Below are 24,476 nucleotides of genomic sequence, written 5' to 3'. Positions count from 1 at the left end.
TCTATTCCCCTCCACTGCCCTGACTTGCTGGTCATGGCAGGGGAGTTACAGCACACATTGCTCCCAAATGTTGCTTTCAGCCTCTCCCTTGACCTCCTATGCCTTTACTGTTCACACTATCCAAATTTATCACCCAAACCATATCCTCATGGATATTATTAATCCTTGTCTGGTCAACCATTCCTCAATGAGTTCAGTGCTTGGCTCACAGTCTTTCACTTTATCCCTTATATTAGTACATATTAGAAGACATCAATATACATATTGATGCTCCCTCAACAACCCTAACTTCTCTGTTCTTCAATCTATGCAGTTTCTACCATGTTTCCCCGATAATAAGACACTGTCTTATTATTTTTTTTTTGGACAGAAAAACACCAGAGGGCTTATTTTCAGGGGAGGGCTTATTTTAATGAACATTGACAGCAATTTTAATAAACAGGTAAATGTGAACAAAAAAATGTACCTTTATTCAATAAGCAAATCACTGAGGAAGAACAGGATGACGCGCTCACTGCTGCAGCTCTGGTTGGATGCAGCTCGGAGCGCGGCGTGTGTTTCATGGGGGGGGGGGGGGGCGGAGACAGTACATACAGAGGGTACCGTAGTGTAGCGCAGGGGATCACCTTCACTACAGTAGCAATCTCAATAGGGCTTATTTTCGGGGGAGGGCTTATTTTAGAGGAATCTTACACAGTAAGGGGAGGGCTTATTTTGGGGACAGGTCTTATTATCGGGGAAACAAAGTATGACCTCTTCTACTTTTCCTCAGCTACACACAGAGATGGTTATACCCTTGATATTGTCACAAATATTCTTCCCTGTTGATGAATTCTGTAATAACTTCATGTGATCATAATCTTTTGTCATTACATCTTCCCTTATGCCTTTTTGTCCCTAACATTATTTTTCATCCTCACCATTCACCTCTGATCTTTCCTTCCATCCTTCCTTCTTTTCCAGGCCATCACCCCTTTATTTGGTGAATCAGTTAAAGTTTATACTGTTCTCTGCATTCAGATACCTTGCCCCCTTGTACTATTGCTGACACTATTGTACAATCCTGGATTACTCCTAATCACATACTACTGAACAGAGTTGGAAAAAATCACAAATTCATGCTTGATTGGGTCCACTACATATTTGTTACATAACATATGTAACCCACCTTTTGAAGCATAGCAATCCCAGTATGCACAGCAATGGATGTTCAGGAAAAACTCCAGAGGCTGTGCGTGCAGGAGATGACGGGTGAAAATGGTGTGCAGAAAATTCTGGGAAGAAGACAAAGGAAGAGAAAGGCATGGAGTTTGAGAGGAACTGATAAATTTTCCATCTTAAGGAAGAGAAAGTTGGAGGTAGGGGATGTATTTCTTTCCCAGCACCTGCATCTAAAGTGTTTGTGAAAACCAATGACTTGGAGAAAAATACAACACACACACACACGCACACACACACAACTGTTGCCACTTGTTGGGAAAGGTATCAATGAACTATTCTCTCCAATATCTCAAACAGGAAAGCTTTTCTACTTCCTACAGACAGATAATCCCAATTGCACTTTCACTGAATGTTTTGTTCATTCTGTCATCCTCTCTCTGTTCTAATTCATGATCCTTAAGACACCGCAATTATTTTTAACATGCCAGCCTTACCTATGTAGTTTTTTGAGGAGCACTCAAAGTTTGAAAAACAAACATTTATTAAGCAATTACTATGTTCCAGGGATTGTGCTAAGTGCTGGGGATGCAAAGAAAGAGGAAAACTCAGTCCCTGACCTCCAGAAGCTCACATTCTAATAAAGATTAGCACAATGCCTAGCACAAGGTAGGTGCTTAATAAATATTTACTGACTGACAGAACAAACAATATGCAAACTACTATATCCATATTCATATTATATACTATATAAGTATAATATGCACAAAGTAGATAGAAAGTAATCTCAGAGAGAAGGCACTAATAGCTTAACATTTTGGGAAAGAGGGAGGGAGAGATCAAGAAAGGTATATCCCAAAGTTCTGTCCCCATAGGCTACCTCCCTCTAATACTATCTCACTTAGTGACTTCACAAGACTTTAGAGATAAACTATTATGTGAGTTTATCATCTCTATGTAGATGATTCTCATATCTAGCTCCAATTATTCTCCTAAGCTCCAGTTCCACATCACCAACTGTCATTCTTTTGTACATCATACACTGAATGACCCATAGGCATCTCAAGCTTAAAATTTTTTAAATGGAACTCTTTCTCCCAAAATCATCCCCTCTACTAAACTTCCCAGCCATGACTATCAAGGGTACCAACAAGTGTCTAGTCCCCCCAGGTTTGCAATCTAGGTGTCATCCTTGATTCCTTAACTCCCAATCACACTATATATTCAATCAGTTGTCAAATCTTGTAATTTCACAACATTTTTCATATATATATATATATATATATATCCTTTTTTCTTGATTCACACTTCTTATCACAGTGGAACAAGATCTCATCACCTCATACAGACTACTGCAACAACCTTCTGGTTGGTCTCCCTGACTCAAAATTCCTCCCCACTATAATCCATCATTCACTCAGCTATTGAGTAATTCTCCTAAAGTATAGATCTGACCATGTCACTCCCCTCTTCTATAAACTCCAGAGGTGAGTACCCAGGATCAAATTGAAATGCACTCTTTGACATTTCACAAACTAGCCCTTTCCAATCTTTCCAGTCTTCTCATACTTTAGTGCTCTCCACACACTCTACGATCCAGCTACACTGGACTCTGCAGCTCACACATGGCGCTCTACCTCCTGACTTTATGCATTTCTTTGTATCCTCAGCACTTAGCACAGTTCCTGAAACATAGTAAGAACTCAATAAATACTTGTTGATTGACTGCCTGGCCCTAACAAGTCACCTAACCTCTTTCAGCCTCAGTTTCCACATCCATAAAAAAGCAATGATAATACCAAATTGTATGGTTGTTGTGAGGTTCAAATGAGATAACATGTGTAAAGTTCTTTGCAAACCTTAAAGAGATGTATAAATACAGTTATTATTATTTTTTTCAAAGGTGTGATTGGAAAAGGGTCTGAGAATTATTCGAGTCCAATGTCTTAATTTAACAGATTAGTAAAAACTGAGTCTTGGTGATAGCAATTTATTCCAGGACTTATGATCAATAATACTAATTCAAATTAAAACAGGGTTCAAATTCAGGTCTTTTAACTCTAAATTCAGCACTTTTTATATTACAACATACTCTATCTTATTCTCTTGTTTTTACAATATATTGCCCATTCTCCACTTAAGCTGCATTTCACTAATCATTGAAGTCATTCTGATCTATGTATTATTGTCCTATTGATAAATGGTTCCAGCTGTCTAATGCAGTTCCAATAGGAGTTCTCACCAGAAGTTTCTAGCATTACTCCATGTAGGTAGAACACCTGAGATGGAAGGGGGAAGGAGAAATGGAGCAAAGAACATAGAAGTGTATGGGCCAAACAGATGAAGGGCCTTTCAGCTCTTGAATGAGTCATTTCAATCAGGTTACTGAAGTAAAAGGGGCCTAAAAAATCAACTAATTGCTGAATTATAAACTTTTAAATAATTTGGCTTGATAAAATAAGACATACTTTTACAGTATTTAGATCCTCTATTCTAGGGGAACTATATATCTTATTACATTGAAAAGTTGCAGCTCATTAGTCTTTAGTGCTAATAGACATTCAACAGGTTTCAATGCAGGTTAATAAAGGTGTCTGCTGAGAAGGGACATTAAGGATTTTCACTTTTCATTTTACTTGATTTGTACAGATAAAAGAAAGGAGAAACAACAAACCAACAAGGTGCTGTTGAGCTTTTTTCATGACAGAATGGAATAGAGACGTATACTTATACAGCAATTTGTGTGTGTGTGTGTGTGTGTGTGTGTGAGAGAGAGAGAGAGAGAGAGAGAGAGAGAGAGAGAGAGAGAGAGAGAGTGTGTGTGTGTGTGTGTGTGTGTGTGTGTGTGTGTGTGTGTGTGTGTGAGAGAGAGAGAGAGAGAGAGAGAGAGAGAGAATTTTCTCAGTAGTCTACAACCCAAACCAGTAACTTTCCAGCATTTACATATCCTGCCCCAAACTTTCTTCTAACCTTTAATCTCACATCTCCAATGGCCTCTCAGATATCTTGAATTGGATGCCCAGGAAATATCTTAAAAGCATTATATTCAAAATGGAACAAATTCTCTTTCATTCTAAACCCTACCCCCTGCCCTTCCCTATTACTGTAGAAGACAACACCATCCTCCTAGACCCTCAGGCTGAGAACCTAGAGTCATCCTCAATTTTATACTGTCTCTCACTACTCATATCCAATTTGATGGCAAGGCTGGTTAATTTCACACTTGTAACATCTCTCAAATAGGTCCCCCCTTGTCTTCTCTGACACTGCCACTACTCTAGTGCAGGCCCTTTGCATCATTTCATGTCTGGATTTTTGCAATAGGCTGCTGATGAATCTGCCAGCCTCAAATCTCTCCTCACTCCAATCCATCTTCCATTCAGCCACTAAAGTGATTTTCCTAAAGTTCAGTTCCAATTATGTCACTTCCCTATTCAATAAACTCCAGTCTCAACTAAAGTCCCACCTTCCTCAGGAAGCCTTCTCCAACCCCTCTTAATTCCAGTGCCTTTCCTATGTTAATTACTTCCTAGTTATCCAATAAATAGCTTGCTTTGTATATATTTGTTTGAATGTTGATTTGATTGTTAAGTTCCTGGAGAATAGAAACTGCTTTTTGCCTCTTTTTGTGTCCCCAGTACATATAGCACACTGCCTGGCACATTCTGCTCTAGCCTCCTGTTTTAACTTGTGTGTATCTTTCAGTTTCTCAAGTGCATTTCTTGAAAACAAGATATTGCTGGATTCTGGTTTCTAATCCATACTACAATTCTCTTCTATTTTATTGGTGAGTTCATCTCATTAACATTCACAGTTATGATTCCTGTACTTCCCTCAATTCTATTCTCTTATATTTAACCTTTTCTTTTTTATCCTATCCCCTTCTCAAGAGTCTGTTTTGCTTCTGACCATACCTCCCTCATGTTATCCTTCCTTTTATCACCCCTGCCTTTCTCTCAACCCCTTTTCTCTCCTACTTCCCTATTGGATAAAATTAATACCTGTACCTAACTGTATTTATATTCTTCCCTCCTTGAACCAATTCATATGAGAGTGAGGTTCAAGCATTACCTGTCCCCCATCTCTCCTCCATTGTTTAAACTCTTTCTTGCTTGTCTCTTTTGTGTGAAAGTTTTTCCCATTTTCCCTCTCCCTTCCAATGTCTCCCAGTGTATCCCTCATTTTCATCCTTCAATTCTCCTTTTGAGATCATCTCGATAGAATAGACTCTCACTCATACCCTCTATATAATTATATTCCCTCTAATAGGCCTAGTGCAAAGGTGGGGAACCTGCCCTAGTGAGAATAAAGTTCTGAAGGGTTGCATGTATTGTCTCCCCACATCAGAACGTAAACAATGTAACCTGGTTAAGTCCTTTATGATTGCTCACTCATGTTTATATGTTTATGCTTCTCTTTAGTTTTGTGTTTGAATGTCAAATTTTCTATTCAGCTCTGGTCTTTGCATCAAGAATGCTTGAAAGTTCTCTCATTAAATATCAATTTTCCCCCTATGGGATTATTATCAGTTTTTCTGGATAAATTATTCTTGATTGTATTCCTAGCTCCTTTGGCTTCTGGAATATATTTTAACCTCTACTCTTCTAACATGGTACCTGCTAAATCTGGTATGTCTCCTTGGTATTTGAATTATGTCTTTCTGGCTATTTAAAGCATTTTCTCCTTGACCTGGGAGCTCTGGATTCTGGCTTTAATTTTCCTGGAAATTTTAAGGATTTCTTACAGGAAGTGACCTCCAATTCTTTCCATTTCTACTATGCCCTCTGGTTCTAAGGTATATGGGCAGTTTTATAATTTCTTGAAATGTGATATCTAAATTCTTTTGTCGTTCATGGATTTCAGGTACTCCAATGATTCTTAAATTATTCTTTATCTATTTTCCAGGTCTCCTATAACATATTCCACATTTTCTTCTATTTTTTCAGTATTTTGAATTTATTTTAGTGTTTCTTGATGTTTCCTTAGATCATTACCTTCCACTTGACCAATTGTAACTTTTTTTAAGTTATTTTCTTCAGTGAAGCTTTGCGTTTATACCATTTAGCCAATTCTAGTTTTTAAGAAATGATTTTTTTTCAGTATTTTTTGTGCCTCTTTTACCAAGGTTCTAATTTTCTTTTCACAAATTTCTTGCACAGTTGTCACTTCTTTTCCTAATTTTTCTCCTACCATTCTGATTTTTAACCTTTTTTTCCTTTTTGAAATTTCTTTCTTTAGCTCTTCCAGGAATTTTTTGTTGAGTTTGTGTACCATATGCAGTTTTCCTTGAAGCTTTACTTGCAGGTGTTTTTTAAGTTATTGTCTTCTAAGTTTGTGTTCTATTTCTTGACTTTGGATTTCATATTAGAGTTGGATTCTGTTCATCTCTGGGTAGGAAGGCGGAGGATGTCTGGCCTGAGTTTCTGTTTTTTATGTCCTTAAGGTGCTTTCATAGCTCACCTATGGCCTTGTATGTGTTCCATGATTCCAACATGATGAGATCCAGGGAAATGTCTGGTCACTGGCCTCCTGCTCTATGCTCTACTTCTTACACAGTTCATGACTGTGACCATTCATCTCTGCCCTGGAACTGTGACCTGGAACTAGATAACAGGTGACACAGTTGCTAGATGCACCCATTCCTATTCCCAGTGCTAGAATAGAGGTTCCCTGTGATTTCTTTCTACTCAGGTGTTTAGTCCCCTTCCTTTCTCTCTGTACTGAACAGTACCAGTGATGCTGCCACCAAAGCCTGGTACCCCCACAGTTTTGTGCTGCTTCTTCTGCACTGTGCTCCTGGCCAGTCTTCACCATAATGTCCACAAACCTCTATTTTCCTTAAGCTTACCTTGAATGGAAAAATAACCCACTATGACCTTTTTCTCAGCTTTCCCATTAAGAATTGTTTGGCACATTTTTAAATCATTGCAAAAGAAGTTTTGGGAGAGCTGAGGCAGTTGTTAAGTTCTCACTCTGTCACCTTGATTCTGCTTCCTGTTGTATCTTTTTGGCAAAGGATTGGGATCATATATAGGAATTTTGTATTAGGAAGGCCCAAGAAATAGATATGGGACATATATAATGGGGAGGAGGAGCTTCCAATTTAGGAAACATCAGGTATCCCAAAGTGGGATAACGATTCTCAAATGCCCCACAGGACTGCATGATGTTAGGAGAGCTGTAAGCATAACATATAACTTAAATTAGATTGAGTAACTCATGGTAGAAGGCATCTCTAGTCTCAAAAACTACCTGTTTTGATTGATTCTTTTGTTTAATTCTGTGGAAAGGAGTTAACACAATTATACAAGCACTAAGAAATATTTCAAGTATTCAACCTTCAAACACTGGTTTAATAAATGATAATAAGATGGTGATGGTGAGTTGACATTAATGCAATTTCTGACCTGACTCTAAATTCTCAAGAGGCCAACTTTAATGATCATAGATAATGTAATGATGCAGTACTTGGCTAAAAATACTAGCATTTTACATACTTGCCTTTCCTCCAAAGCTGTGGACACTATCAGTCAGATAATACTAAAATAAGTACTAGTTATAATGACTATCAATATTTTAATTACTACAAATGCATCATCATAATTATGACAAGTTTATGCTATTTACCAATTAAGATGTCAGAATTTTAAAATTAGACATTTACCATTATCATACTAAAATGATAGTTTTTCATTTTCCAAATTATTTTCTCCTTTTTCTTGTCATTCTTTCTCTTATATCATCACACCACAATGTCTGGGTTTCTATTCTAAATGCTTAGCAAAACACAAACATGCAAAAGGACAAACTGAGACAAGGCAATCTGCATTGTTGCACTGCAATCTGCAAAACATCTCTAGCATTCAATTTTACTAAATGCCAGCAAGAAACAAAAGAAACACTATCATTTTTCAGCACTTGGTAAGAAGCAACCTTTTGTTAAAATGAAACAGGGAAAATGAGTTGGTTGAATGGAATTTTGTTTTCCTTCTCAAATCTCTGGAAACATTAGAGACATCTCTTTTCAATACTTGCTATTCAGTTACTACAATAAACATACTAAGGTTCCAAGTTCAAGTAAGGATACGAGTATCAAATCACTCAAGAGATGCTAATTTGGTATTATAATAATTCAAGGAACATTATAAGAGGAAAAATCCTGAGCCTTGCTTCTTCCTTAGCAACAGTCGAGGAACTTACAAAGAATATCTAAATATTCAACTTTTTCTACTATTGGGATGCAGAAAATCTGACCTTCATGCCACCACTACCCATGGGTGCCAAGGTAAAGGTGGGCCCAAGACATGAGTGCCATCCTGACAAGACAGTGGTAGTGGTAGCTAGAGGTATTTACAGCAACAATGGCCTTTCCAGTAAGAAAGCATTGTGCTTCCTCCTAGATATCAGTATGCTGGGGCAAATCCTTGCTCCTGAAATACAGCTCTGAGCTTACTTTTTACTGAGAAGATAGTACATATGCAACATCAAATATAAACAAGATAATTTGAAGAGAAATTAAGAAAAACTAGGAAAATCTTCAGGTAGAAAGTGGTACATAAGCAGAGGCTTGAAGAAAAATGGGGGTTTGAGTAGATGAAGGTGAAGGAGTACATTCCAGTAACAGAGGAATGTACAAAAGCACAGCATTGGGAGACAGAATGTTGAGTTAAGGGAATTCATATGTGCCTATTCAAATTCTATGCAAGTCCCAACTTCTGAGTTAAGTGTTGCCTAATTATTCTAGCCTCTCCTGACTGAACTGACAGGAATAAACTCAATTATTGAATTGGGTTCTAATCATCTGTAATACAAGGTAGTTAGTGGTTCAGTGGGTGAGTCTGAGCATGGAGTTAGGAAGACCTAAGTTCAAATCCAGTCCTTCTAGTTTTGTGATCCTAGGAAAGTCACTTAACCTCTGATTCATTGACAGAAGAATCTACTGGAAAAGGAAATGACAAACCACTTCAGTATCTTTCTCAAGAAAACATCATGTGACCTTGGGCAAGTTGCTTAACCCCAACTGCCCTCCAAAAAGAAAAAAAAAACTATGAAGATCTATGGTCCAGGGGTTGACTGAACAAAATCTGTAATATTTGCCAAACAGTGTCCCAGTGTACAGAGTGCTAGCCTGGAAGTCAGGAACATATCTTCCTGAGTTCAAATCTGGCCTCAGATATTTATTAGTTGTGTGACCCTAAGCAAGTTACTTAATGCTATTTGCCTCTGTTTTTCCTCTATAAAATGAGCTGGAAAAGGAAATGGCAAACCACTCCAGCATCTTTGCCAAGACTACCCCAAATTGGGTCACGAAGCCATACACAATTGACATGACCAAACAACAACAAAATTGTTGCTTTGTGAAAACAAAATAATGTGACAAGCAAGCAGTAGCAATGTGGCATGGACCCAGGAGCAAAGCAGATTATCAGTTCCAACTCTAGCCTACTCTGAAGCTTGCATAGGAGTAACCAGGGCAAGAATTACAGATGAAAGGAAGACCACAGTTCTTTCACTCTGAATCAGCAGAGTGACATCATCTATCAGCTAGCTGACAATGGCTTAGTGCAGCAGCAATTTACTGAAATTTCAAAGGAGGCAAGCACAAAGCCTATTGCTCAGACTCAAACCCAGGTTAGGAATTTGTAGAAAGCTCAGACTAGAGGGACAATAATCAGGTTTGCCCAAGATCATTTGACTGAAAGCACTGAAAGCTGGAAGGTACCCAGACTGAACTTTCCCTGAGATCTTAGAATGATACAATACTCAACACCCCAGAAAGCAACAAGGGGGCAAGCCTAGACCTTCCCTCTAGAAATACCCAGAACATGGCCATAACATTAAGTCTGATGTTAGGAAGTAGGTTGGGAGAATGAGCAAACAAACAAACAAAAAAGAATCCTACCATAAAAGGTTGTATGCTGACCCAAACCCAGAAGAAACAGCCATAAGTAAAGCCTCAAAGAAAAACATAGCTAGGGCACAAATTTTTTAACAGTTTAAAATATTTTATAAATGAAATGAGAATGCTTGAGGGGGAAAAATGGAAAAGAAATGTGAACTATAGAAGAAATACTTTGCTGTTGTTCACTTGTGTCCAGTTCTTCATGACTCCATGTATCATACTGTGTATGGTATTTTGTTAACAAAAATACTGCAGTGCTTTGCCATTTCCTTCTCCAGTAGGGTAAGGCAAACAGAGATTAAGTGACTTGCCCAGGATCACGCAATTTAGCTAGGCCAGTTTTGAACTCAGGACTTCATGACTCCAGGTCTAGCACTTTATCCGCTGAGCCAACTAACTGCCTTCTAGGCAAAGGTTAAATAACTTGCCCAAGATCACACAGCTAGCAAGTATCTATGGCCATATTTGAACTTAGGTCTTTCTGACTCCAGACCCAGTCCTCTACACACTGAGCCATCTAGCTGCCTGATGGAAGTAATATTTAGAAAGGTTGTTAACAGCTTGGAACAAAAGGTACAAAATCTTACTTAAGTAACAAATTCCCTAACAATTAGAATGGACCAAATAGAAGCTAATGACTTCATAAGAAAAGAAACATTAGCAGAAAATGAAAAGACAAAAAATTAGAAAAAAATTTTTGAGATATAGCAAAAACAACTGATCTGGAAAAGAGATCAAGGAGAGAAAATTTAAAGATCATTAGGCTACCTAAAAGCCATGACAAAAAAAAAAAGCCTAGATATAATATTTTAATAAATCACAAAAGGAAACTTCCCAGAATTCTTAGAACCAGAGAACAAAATGGAAATTGAAAGTCTCTACCAGTTAGTAACTTCCTGAAAGAAATCCCAAAATGAAAACTCCTAGGAACATTAAAGCCAAAATTCAAAATTTCTAGGTCAAGCAAAAAACACTGCAAATAGTGAGAAAGAAAGAATTCAAGTAACAAGGAATCACAACAAAGTTAATATATGATTTAGCACTTACTACCACAAAGTAATCAAGAGTTTGTAATACAATATTCGAGGAGACAAAAGGTACAAGCTTACAACCAAGAATAACATACCCAGCAAAACAATAACATTCCTAATTTAAAAAAAAAACTGCATAGAAACATTGAAATACAAATAGAGGAGTCAAGAGAAACCCAAAAAGGTAAACAGGAATGACCATAAGAAACCAAAAAAATATAAATTGTTTAAATTCCAATATGAGGAGATGATATTTGTGTCCCCTCTGAAACCTATTATCATTAGGGGTCACAGAAGGAATCCAATTAGACAGAGGGTTTGGGAGTGGTTCTATTATATCTGGATGATATTAAAAGAATGGAAAGAGAGAAAAAAAAGGGATGCACAGCAGGGAGGGCAGGTTTTGGGGGGAGGGAGAAAATGGTTATGGGAAATTCTCACAAAATTGCTATTTGCATGTAGAAGTCTACACAAACAAGGAAGATGGCATACACAGAGTGGCTGACTCTTGAACCTCACTCTCAACTGAACTGGTCAAAAGAGGGAAGAAAACATTACATAATTGAGTACAGAAATACATTTCATTCACAGTAAAATGGGTGCCTTAGGACCTCTGAACTTTTTGTTATATCCCCTGCCTCTTTAGGATACCTACTACTGATAAACCCCAAAAAAATCTGCTTTGACCAAAAGGAAGCAATATGAAGATCAGCTTTGTAATGACTATACTAACCTGTTAGATATGTCTTTATAGGGGGGCGGGATAATGGGGTTATACAACATCAGTCAATCAGAAGGACTTCTGAGCCTCAAAGTTGCTGGACATATCAGTGATCCTTTACAAGTGAACTCTAGCCAGATTTGGAGATGCCTGCAACTGCCAGAAACCAGCAGCTCTGACCAGCTTAAAAACAACCTTGGGCAGCAGCTGTAGACTTGAGACCTTACTCAGGACTTTTTTGGTAATTTTTAAATTCATTTTAAACTTAAATACAAAATACAAGATTAGAATGAGAGAAGAGGGGGGGAAGAACATTGCTATGTACACAGCAGAACATAAGAGAGGATTCAATATAAAACAAATTTCCATTTTAAGAAAACCTACATAATAAATATTACACATTTTTTTCAAAGTTACCCAGCTTTTCTTTGCTTCCTTGTAGGTTTTCTTTTGTTCTTTCTGTGCACTTCTTACTTAATTTATCCCTCCCCCCACCCTAAAAAAGGCCACAATTAAACTCGGATACACACATACACAGAGATATCTATAAATATACACATAGACATATACACTCATACAAATATATTCAAGACCACATTATGCATATGAAGGTGGATAGTATCTTTGTTCATAAGTCCAAATCTTTCCATGTTTTTCTAAATCAACCAGTTCATCATATCCTATACCACAGTCATATTCCAACCCAATCATGTCCTACCTGAGAGATTGTCCATAAAAGGTTTTTCCAAATTTTCTGCACTCCTTCTATTCTTGGCTGTATTTGTTTTATTTATACCAGAATTTTTTATTTAAAATAATATAAAATGTTCATTTTACAATTCAACAATGGTCTCACCTTATAATATAGTATAAGATCTGATACTACTGAATCTCCTTCCTTTACATCTTTTTCCTGACCTTTAGTTCTTCTGAATGAACTGTTACTATTTTTCCTAACTCAGAAAGATAATTTTTTAGTAATTTAATTAGGATGGCATTGAATAAATAGATTAGTTAGGTAACATTGTTAGCTTTTTATTATATTGGCTTTACCTACCCGTGAGCAATAAATATTTCTTCAATTATTTAAATCTGACTTGATTTGTATAAAAAGTGTTTCATGTTTACATTCATACAGTTCCAGTGTCTGTTTTAGGAGCTATACTCTCAGGTATTTTATACTGTCTAGTTATCTAAAATGGTCTAAAACAGTATTGCATAATATTGCCGACATACAGTGTAGTTCCTCTATTTTTCTCTTTTGGTTAAGTCTGTTTTACCTTTAACTTTTCTGAGATCATGATTACTACCTCTGTTTTTTTTTTACACAATAAGTTCTACTCTTTCCTTTTATTTTATGTTACCAGATCATAAAGTATGTTGAAGCATGGTAAAGTGGAAGTGGCCATGTTATAAAGAGTTTTAAATGCCAAAGAAAAAAATATCCAGGCAGTAAAAGAGTACCACTAGAGTTCATTGACTAGGAAAGGGGATGGAGTTTCTTGGGCTTTAAGAAAATCAGTTTGGCAGCTGAGAGAAGAATGGATTGCAGCAGGGAAAGACTTGAGGCAGAAAGACTAACCAGAAAGCTTCTACAATAGTCCAAGCAAGGGGGGGGGGGGGACAGTAGGGAGAGAAAATCTGAAACTCAAGGAATTGTAATGAATCTTGAAAACTAAAAGCAAACAAATTAATAAAGACCAAAAAAAAAAAAGTACAGAAACCCTCCATGCCTAGGTCACCAATAACTACAAAAAAAAATAAAAATAAAATAGTCCAAGCAAGAAGTAATGAGGGCCTGCACCAGGGTGGTGACTATGTGAGTAGAAAAAAGATGTGCTTGAGAGGTGTTACCATAGAAAGACAAGATTTGTTATATGTCAGGTGAATGAAATGAGAAGTCAAGGATAACATGAAAGTTGCAAGTCTAGGTGACTGGAAAGATGGTGGTGTCCTTCAAGAGTAGTATGAAAGTTTGGAAGGTGTGAAGGTTTAGGTGGAAAAATAACGAGTTCTGTTTTAGACATGATTTTGAGCTTTCAAAGTGCAGCTAGATGGCACAGTGAATAGATTTCTGAGCCTGAAATCTGGAAAACCTGAGTTTAAATATAACCTTAGACACTTACTATCTATTAACCCAGGACAAGTTATTTAAACTGTCTGCCTTGGTTTTCTCAACTGTAAAATGGAAATAATAAGAGTACCTATCATAGGTTATGGATATTCCAGAAGGCAAAGGAACTAGGACTGCAACCAATAATCACTTAGCCGGAAAAATTAAGCATAATACATACTCCTTCCCCTTGTTGTTTTCTCAATCAATTTCTCCCCCTTCAACTTATAGATCAGAGTTCAATAAGACTTCTCTCTTGTTCTCCCACCCACATCCCCAAATAAGGAGCAGAAAATTATGACTTGCAGGAGAAGTCTAAGATGAGTTATATGTGTCTGCCTAAGTGGCTAAAGGGTCCTGATTGCTTTTTGTCTTTCTGGTTCTTTTTCTGAGCATGTTAGAAACCAGAAATTGACTCTCTTCCTCTCATAAATGCTGGAAGAATGCTACTATTCTATGTGCAATATAATCCTGTGAATTATAGTACAAATTTTGGGGGATAGGGATAGGAATTGAGTTTTAAAATATCAGCTAAACAGAATAAAGCCAGTCAAAAAGCAGTGACTTGTAAAACAAACAACAAAAAACAAGCTTACTTTAGTCCTTTAAAGTAACTTCTTAAATACATTTTATTTGAAGCCCAGAGTAAATATTCAAGGGCTTGAAACTTCTGCACCAGAAGAGTTAAAATAGAAGTGATTATTGAAATGTGACTTTAACAAAACAGACTTATTACATAGGAATGACTCATCAGAATACAGTAATTAATAAGACAAAAGACTCATCTGACTAAAAGTTGTACCTGAAATTAATGGGTCTTCCATTTACTTCAAAAAGTAATTCATACTAAACAGTTTTTAGCTTTGCTCTTTATGAAAGGCTTTGAAAATAGAGGGCTTGAGGTACCACATCTCACCAGTCAGATTGACTAAGATGACAAAATAGGAAAATGACAAATGCTGGAGAGGATGTAGACAAATTGGAACACTAATGCGTTGCTGGTGAAGTTGTGAACTGATCCAACCATTCTGGAAAGCAATCTGGAATTATGCCCAAAGGGCTATAAATAATTTCATACCCTTTGACCCAGCAATACCACTTCTAGGGTTGTATCCCAAAGAGATCACAGAAGTGGGAAAAAGACCCATATGTACAAAAGTATTTATAGCAGCTCTTTTTGTGGTAGCAAAGAATTAGAAATTAAAGGGGGGCCCATCAATTGGGGAATGGCCAAACAAGTTGTGGTATATACATGTTATGGAATACTATTGTGCAATAAGAAACAAGGAGCAGATGGACTTCATATTTATCTGGAGAGGCTTATATGAACTGATGCTGAGTGAGAAGAGTAGAGCCAGGAGGAATTTGTACACAATTATAGACACAATGTATGCGTGACGACCAACTTTGATAAACTGGACTCTTCTCAGCAATCCAGAGTCACGAGTCAATGCCAAAAGACTCATGATGGAGAGAGTTGTTTACATCCAGAGAAAGAACTGAGATTGAACCCATATTGAAGCAAACTACCTGCCCTTTTTCTTTTTCTTGTTTGGTTTTGTTTCCTCTTTCCCATTCTTCATTCCATCTGATACAATCCTTCTTTCTAACCTGACTAATGCCTAATGTGAAAGTATTTGCAGATACTATACTTGATTGTATGCCGCCATGGGGGGGGGGAGGGAGAGAAAATTTGAAACTCAAGGAATTGTGGTAATGAATCTTGTAAACTAAAACTAAACAAATTAATAAAGACTAAAAAAAAGAAGAAGAAGAAAGAGGGCTTGGGGTGGCTAGGTGGCATAGTGAATAGAGCCCTGGAATCAGGAGGACTTGAGTTCAAATCCGGCTTTGGACAGTTAACACAAAAACTAGCAGTGTGACCTTGGGCAAGTCACTTAACCCCAACTACCCTCCAAAAAGCAAAAAAAAAAAAAATAGAGGGCTTGGATTTAAATCCTAACTAATATGGTGTGAATTTAGGGAATATCAATTAATACCTCTGGGACTGTTTCCTCACAAGTAAAATGAGGATTGGATGGCCCATAACGTCTTTTCTAGCTAAAATCTATGATCCTGATTCTCTGAATTTATTAACTGGATTATTGTCAAACAAACCTGCTTTACTCTTAATGACTGCACAACACAAAAATCTTTAAAAAAAGAACCCTAAAAATGAACAGGAAAATAAACAGAATTTCTAATTTTAGGATCCTCAGAATCAATCATATGATTAGTTGACATGGAAGACACTTTACTTTAAGGAGTTACTTTAACATAAATTGCTTTAATGAGAATATGATTTGGTAAGAATTGTTACTCTTTAAACTTTTCCACAATCCATAAAACATAATTACTTGATGGTATCTCAAAGGAAAAACAATTACTTTTTTTTTCTAAAAATAAGATTACCAACTAAAACCAAAGAAATTTTTAGTTCTGTAATCACTTTTAGAAGCTAACGAATTGAGTTAAATAAACTATACCACTAAATAGAAAACATCTAAGAATCTTGTAGCAATGATGCAGATGAATTGAAAATATAAGGACAATGCACACTCCACAACTACAATGCACTTAATTTGTCACTCAGTTTTAATAATGCTATGTTTTGGGAGTCAAAAATTAGATAGCACTTTTTCATTTCAGGTATTATTGTACTTACCAAACAAACGCTGATGGAACAGAAATTTGCCAGCTATTAGTCCTATGAGAATTGCAAGTAGCCATAGAAGCACCTTCAAGAGCTTCCAGCCTCCTCCTCTAGGGTATTTATTGGTTACAAATGAAAAACAGTTTCCAACAACAATAACATTGGCCTCTGTTTGACTGTGAGAGACAGGATCCTCCGCAAATATTAAGAAATTAAAGAAGATCACCAAATAAGCCACAATTAATCGAGACCATGGATGCTGGAAATAATACCGGAAGTCTTTACCCATCCTTCAGAATCCCAGTTTAGTAGTTTTCCTGTGTGAGAAAAATACAGATGGTTAGAAAAAAGCAAAAGGTCATTTTATCTCAAATTATATCAATTCAAATCTAATGTGGGGGGTTGGACCATGTGAATGAGGTTTCTTTCAACTCTAATCTATGGTCTTAACATCAAGAGAACTCAATTTCCTCATCTAGTACCGGCCTCTCCTTCATCATGAGGGCAGAACTAAAGGTCAAGGATTATTAGCAAATAACAAAACTGCCCATTCTCCTCAGTCATAAAGAATGAACACAGTTTTTACATGTCATAAGATAAAATTGAGAATACACCTGAGTTACTCTTCATCCCTACCATTTAAGATATTCCTCTCTACATGCTACTCTCCAGAGGCTTTGAGCCTTCTCTCTCTTGCATGAAATTTGACTAATCCCAAAAAAGTGCCTATACTCAGAGACATAAATAGTCATTTGGCGGCCAAGTAGCATAAAATAAATCTTAAAATCAACTTTGTAATTCACAATGCTAAAAAAATTATTAATACAAATTCAGTTGAGTAGTGAAGGATTACAAGTGTTAAACTGTTGTGCCCTGAGCAAAGCCATAGTTGCTCTGTCCTAGTTACAATTTAGCCTTCCTGCAAGGGAGAGTGAGGTTGTCAAGCATTTTAAATTACACATTTATAAAAAATATATATATTATAAAATTCCTCTCAATGCATACTTCTTCCTTTCCTGTTCCCCAAGTTGTTGCCTACCCTTACTCCCAGTCCCATAGCCTAACTTGCTGCAGGCCTCCATCCTCTGGTTAATGGCTATGGATGCTAGATGGATCTGGTTATTCTATCATTTACTTTTTGATATATGAAAAACATAAAAGTTTTATCTAAATTGAATGGGACTATCCATGAAAATTTGTGTAATGCTGTTGTTGCTTTCCAGTTTCAAGAAGTGATTATTCCAGTCACTAGCTTGAAATTGTTTCATTTTAGCTCACGATTCAAGCCGCTCCTTCGTGCATTTAAATAGTCTTTTCTAATTACAAAGTGCTTTCAGTATATTATGTCACTAGATCTTCACAACCTGAGATAGACCTTACAAGTATTTTAACCATGAGGAAACTGGCAATTAAAAAGCTTGACTGATTTCCTTGGAGTAAAATAAGTGGTAAAGCTCACACTCTAACTAACCTAAGACTTCTGATTCTAGATGCTCCTTCCAGTATAGCACCCAGCTCTCCATGACTATGGTTTAGTAGTAGTATTACGTTATTCTTCAGGACCTCATTTATGATTTTGTCTTTTCATTTAGGTGGCACAGTGGATAGAGTACTGGATTTGGAATTGTGAAAAACAGCATTTAAATCCTCAGATATATGCCAGCTCTATGATCCCGGACAAACCTCTCTGTCTCGATTTTCTCATTTATAAAATGGGGCTAATGGTATCTACCTCACAGGGTTGTTTTCAAATCAAATGAGATTCTGGATATAGGTGAAGTACTTTGCAAGCCTTGAAACAATATATAAATATTAGCTACTATCATGTAACTGTTATATGTCGCTGACAATACAAGGGAAAGTAGCAGAAGTTTATATCCCAAATTAATATTGCATAAGGTGTGGAATCAGGTGAGCAAAGGATAACCTGGCCTTTGTGACATTATTTTCTAGGAAAGTATTACTCAACATGTGGAATAGAACAAAACTTATTGATGGTGTCTATCTTCATAATTTATGTGTAAGTTAATTTATGTTAATTTGCAAAGGGCTTTGGTATTCCTCTCCAAGTTGATTATTAACATATAATACCTTGCTGAACCTTCAAAGCAATTTCATAAAAACATACAAGGTGGATACAAACAAGGGTAGAAAATATGCTGAGAATAGCCTTGCACACATTTTATGTTAGTCAGGAAGATGTTACCCACCATGAGAACCCAGGAGCCATGTTTGGCTGTTCTCACAAGGAGGGAAGTCAAGTCAGAAAATAGCTAGTAAATCTGGCAAGACCCCAAATAATCTGATTTTCAAAAAAAAGTTTTGCAGATATGACAAAGTATAAGTATTGAAACCTGATTCTTTTATGTGTTAGTGATATTCTTGTCTTTTGGGAAAAGTTTTATCATAGAACTAGTTCCAGTGAGAAGAGTTTATGGTGATACTTCTACTTGCCACTAGTACTCAGGGTCAAAGAGAACTATGATCATGTGGTCACAAAGGTCACAAAGTTGCCTGCATATGGTCTTTTTTTCTGGTCTCTCTTTCCTTCTCCCCTTTGCCTCCAGTACAGTATCAAATTAAGCAATTAGATTATTTGTCTCCTTAAAATATATCAGTGATGATAATTCAGTGTCTATTGAGTAATAGAATATTCCACCTGTTAGAATTACAATAATATCAACGGTGTTTCATGTTCATTCTAGGTCAATGGAATAATTCTTGAGTTGCTACTATCAGAATATCAACTGTATCCATAATGGTTTTTCACATAGTCAGCAGCATGTCATGCAAGGGAAAGAACCCTAGATTTGGAGTCAGAAAACCTGAGTTTGAATACTGGCCCTGCTAAATACTGTCTGAATGTCCTTGAGCAAGTCCTTAAAAGCAGCAGCACTAACTTCACAAAGCTGTTATACATAAGGAATTTTGCAAGCATAAAAGTGCAAAATTAATATGAGCATTATTCAGTTTGAGTTCTTTGCTAATATATTTTCCAGTTTTGTAGGTTTTAATAACTTATTTCCAATGTAGTCAAAGACAACAGAATATAACTCTACAAGGTATGTGTTGTATCATATTTGAAGCAATAATGAAATAGCAAGTTCATTCATTTTGGTTATAATTCTATTTTTGTTGCTTATCTCATAACTTATTTGGGACAAGTAGGTGGCATAACAAATAGAACACTGAGCCTCAAGTTGGGAAGACCCAAAATCAAATCCAGCCTCAGAAACTTACTAGCTGGACAAGTTATTAACCCTATTTGCCTCAGTTTCCTCATCTGTAAAATGAGCTAGAGAAGGAAGTGGCAAACCACTTCAGTATCTTTGCCAAGAAAACTCCAAATAGGGTAACAGAGTTAACTGTGCCTGAAACAAATAAACAACAACAAAATAACCTGTTTGGTTGAACTAAAATTCCCTTCCTTTATCAGTCATTAAGTTCTGTCAATAAGTAAAAATGTGCCAGGACTGCACTTGTACATTTCTCATTTCTCAGCAGGAAAGCAATATTTCACTTCAGAATCAGAGCTGAAAGGAAAAGACCTTAAAAACCACCTGATCAAACCCTTTCATGTTATAGATTTATTCAAGGTCACACAAGCAATAAGGAGCAGAATTAGAATTTGAACCCCATGTTGTCCAAATTTCATGTTCTTCACACATACATAATGCTCTTTCTGAAAACCATTTTGTGGCATTTGAGTTGGGTTTTTTTGAGGGGGGGGTTGTGTGGTTGGGTTTTTTTAAGGATTACTAAAATAATGTACGAAATACTTTTTTTAAACTATAAAGGACTAAACAAAATAAGTAGTGTTAGAGACTGAACTTGAGATTTCATTCATTCCCAGGTGAGAAAACTCATTTTACTAAGAGCAAGTTTTCTCTACAACTTAGTCTTAGAGAGTTCCCTGGAGTATAATTAAGTGATTAATTAAGTGATTTGCCCAGAGTCACAGAAGCAATATGTATTATAGGCAAGAACTTGAACCCAGATTTTCCTGGCTAGCCCTCTATCGACTATGCCATGTTGCCTCTCATTTAATATTACATGTTATTATAAGAAGGGCAAAAAGGACCATAATTCATTAGTTTGCTAATGTTGTCTTTAGTCTTGAGAGAACATAACTGAACATAACCAAAAACATTTTCTAAGAACTTTCTGTGTGCATAGTTCTATTCTAGAATGTAAAAGATATGACTCCAGGTTTTCTACAATTCTCTTAGCTATCTGTGCTTCATGTTACCTAAGAGCATTAATGGTTCCGATTTAAAAGTTTTTATAACCAAATGTATGATGTAATGGATGCAATTAAACATTTTAATACCTTATGCACTTTTTCCTGCAGAGACTTTAAGTAGTTTTCTATTGGTGAAGACATTTTGTGAAGCATACTGTTCTATTTTTTTATGGTCCATAATTTGGTATCAAACAAAATAAAAGTCCTTAAACTGAAAAATCTCATACATTGCTATTTAAAATTATTGCTATTGGGGGCAGCTAGGTGGCACAGTAAGTAAAGTGATGGCTCCGGAGTCAGGAGGACCAGAGTTCAGTTCCGGCCTCAGACACTTAACACCCACATATGAAAAAAAAATAAACTAGCTGTATAACTTGGGCAAATTACTTAACCCCAATTGCCCTCCAAAAGAAAAAAAATTATTGCTATTGGTGTATTATGAAGATAGACCTTCAAATTATTCCTAGTCTTTGAAAGATAACAAAACATTGTATTTGTATGGTATCTTGCTTCTTAAGTGTATTTTAAAACTATATATATATACATATCCTCAAATGCCAAGTAAAAGATAAGTAAAATCAAACCATGGTGTGATTTCATGTTCTACCTAAGGTTCCTCATCCCTTGAGATCACCCACTGCTACTACCTGGCCTGAAATTTTTGCCATTAGAGAGTGTGATGCAATGAAAATCACATTCAAACAGGAATACATACACAGATAGGATTATCAATCTAGGCTAGAAGGGGCATCAGAAACTTTAAAATCCAACCCCCTTACTTTTCAGTGATTCTCTGAAGTCACTGGTATAAGCAATACACATTAGAGGTGGAATCTAAACCAGGTTTTCTTGGTATCTGAAAAAGACCCTTGTTTCCACTGAAATAAATGTAGTCTTTGAGGAGAATGAGAAAGGATGGATAAAAGTTTTGGTGAAAAGCAAGAGATAAAGAGAAAAATACAGAGTCAGAACACCTAGGTTAAAATTCTTACTGTACCTATATGCTGTATTCTGTACTGTATCGTATGATTTGGGGCTCATCACATAACATCTCTGGGCCTCAAATTCCACAGATACAAAATAAGATGGATGATCTATAAGTTTCATTCCAGGTTTATCTCTATGATTCTATAACCTGTTAATGGCAAGTCCTTGGTGGTACCTGAGAGGAGAATCAGGGAAAGTACCTACATGAAGGTGCCAGGAAAAAAAGGCAAGAAGCAAATTATATGATAACTCAGGCAACCATCTATGGTATGAAAATAGGTTTTGCAACAGGAGTAGCATGCAAAAGAAAAAAAAAAAGAAAATATTTTGTTTAAGATAGGTTAATGCTGGGGGCGGCTAGGTGGCGCAGTGAATAGAGCACCAGCCCTGGAGTCAGGAAGACCTGAGTTCAAATCCAACCTCAGACACTTAACACAAAACTAGACCGTGTGACCTTGGGCAAGTCACTTAACTCCAATTTCCCTACCTTCCCCCCTCCAAAAATAAAAATAAAAAAATAGGTTGATGATAAAGGTTGGTTTTAGCATATCATTCTCAACCTGCTGTTGAGGAAACAGACATGACTGTCTATGTTTTGTCTAGAATCTTAAATACTAAGTTTTAACAAAGATTAAACAATGGCACAATGCCTTAGTTTTAGCCTAGTTTGAGAAGCTACACAGCCTTTAAAATTAATCAAAGGTAAATATAAGCCGTTTTCAACAAATACTACTATTCTATGTCATTAACAGAATCATGTCTGTGATTCCCATCTTTAGTATTTCCCTGATCATTGATTCATAGCCTAAATGTTTTTTTCTTTGTTTATACTGTCTTTATAAAATCATAAAACAAAGCAGTAGTGAAGATCCTCCAAATAACATTATTAATAAATCTTTTGTAGTTATATAAAAAATAATTATGAATACTTTCATAGGGTCTAAAACAGGGAAATCAACATCATTTTAAAAGTGTTTAGAGTTTTCCCTGAGTGATTTTTTAAATGCTGTCAAGAAGTTTTATACCAGTAGATAGAATTAAACACAAAAAGATCTGCTTTCAAATTCAAATGAGATTAGCTATGTGACAAATAGGTTAACCTTTTTTTAATCTCAGTTTCCTCATGTATGAAATATATACTAAAGTTGCCAAAGAAAATGACAGTGTATAAGTAAAATAAAGTTTCCTGAAACTAGCTTTTATCTGACATTAAAAACTTTAGAAAACTGACAATTTAAAGTGAAACAAACAAATCTTAGTTTCTGATTATAAAGGCTGGCTGTACAGAAATGTCTTTACACATTGATGAAGCTTATTTCACCCCTATCGATTGATGGAGCTAGAGAAATTCTTTCCAAGGATGCAAACTGAAATCCCCCATTGCATACCTATCCTCTGGGATTCTCCTCTATGTCTTTCTAGAAATCCTCCCAAAAAGATTCACTCAATGTTCAATAGTTCTTTTAATATGTTTGTGATACCAATGATCCACTCTGGCTGTATCTGGTATCTCTCATTAATGAATACCCAAGTCAAGTCCCTTTTCCAGTCATACTTATCCTTTGTCTTTTACAGTACTTTTCAGGTGCAAGTCAGCATTGTTAATCTGCTGCAGCCTGTTTATGTCCACCATGGATCTTCTTGTATGCTTAGGGTTAGTAGGAATTAAGTTAAAACATCAAACTTTATAATTAGATACTATTAAACAAAGGGAAAGAAGTTGGAATGAAATAAATATTACTGTGACAAAAGATCAGTATTCAAGAATAAAAATTAGTCCCTGAAAAAAACTCATTATTTGTAACCAAAAAAATGGCATTAATTGACAGGATTTATTACAAAAAGAACTTCCTAAAATATTCTTTAGCTAACATAGCCCTTTCCAGGCTTGGGACAATACAGTAAGATTCACTTTTAGTTGGTATTGTTAAGTAACAAAAATGCTTATTAAATGATCTTAATACTCATGTGTTTTCAGACCTAAATACAGACAAACACTGAAGTTATCTTCCACAGTTGTTAAAATGCAGTTGCACACTTTAAGTTCATTGTGTTTTTTTTTAATAGATATAAAAATTGTTTTAGATGAGTCACAATGAAGTTAAGGAGCCCCTTAAGTTCCAGCAGGTTTACATACTAGAAGAAAATTAAGGATTTTCAAGAGACATGTGAATCTACTAAATTTAATTAACAAGAAATCAATACCTCCTGGCTTAGCTCAAGTTGCTTGTTTTTTTCTTTCTTTGCATGGTTCAATTTTTCAGCAAAGCCCAAGGTCCTTCAAGCACACTAAGTTTTCTTAAGCAGAAGCAACTGCCCGTACATGGATGTAAGTAAGATCCCTTACCGAGTATATATCAAAAGGTTTTCGGAGCCCCTACCTTCATTCATCACTATGAAGAAAAAGAATCTGAATTTGTTGATTAAGGTTATGCAATTACATCCTCGTTCACCAGGAGAGAGAGGAAGACTAAGAGACTGAGAACAGAGACACAGACAAATCACACTGCAGTTTGACAACAGTTGAATATAAGGAGAAGCTAGCTCAGCTTACCTTATGAGTGGACAGGAGGGGGCACGGGAAACTGTACTTACCCGGTTCCGGTTCCAAACACACACACGTGTGTGTGTGTGTGTGTGTGTGTGTGTGTGTGTGTGTGTGTGTGTG

At 36.3% G+C, this 24,476-nt stretch overlaps 2 protein-coding genes across 5 annotated transcripts in view; one reads left to right on the top strand and one right to left on the bottom strand.

Annotated features, from left to right (window-relative positions):
• The window catches only part of TWF1 (twinfilin actin binding protein 1), a 372,084-nt gene that overhangs the window by 302,995 nt on the left and 44,613 nt on the right, over positions 1–24,476 (top strand). The gene's annotated exons all lie outside the window — the stretch shown is intronic.
• TMEM117 (transmembrane protein 117) overlaps positions 1–24,476 on the bottom strand; it is a 200,885-nt gene that overhangs the window by 175,882 nt on the left and 527 nt on the right. For 2 of the 3 annotated variants that reach the window (XM_069094237.1, XM_069094238.1), the window contains exon 2: positions 16,591–16,895. In XM_069094237.1, coding sequence (XP_068950338.1) covers positions 16,591–16,867 — 277 coding nt within the window. In that variant the 5' untranslated portion in view covers positions 16,868–16,895. Of the gene's footprint in view, positions 1–16,590; positions 16,896–24,476 lie in introns of those variants that run through there. The other variant, XM_069094240.1, reaches the window with a different exon arrangement.

Source organism: Petaurus breviceps, unplaced genomic scaffold (assembly GCF_028583685.1).
Source record: "Petaurus breviceps papuanus isolate PSGF00001 unplaced genomic scaffold, PetGlider_PUasm1.0 216, whole genome shotgun sequence".
Classification (NCBI taxonomy): Eukaryota; Metazoa; Chordata; class Mammalia; order Diprotodontia; family Petauridae; genus Petaurus; species Petaurus breviceps.
The sequence above is the reverse complement of the archived record's forward strand: the minus strand, read 5'-3'. Positions and strand labels throughout refer to the sequence as shown.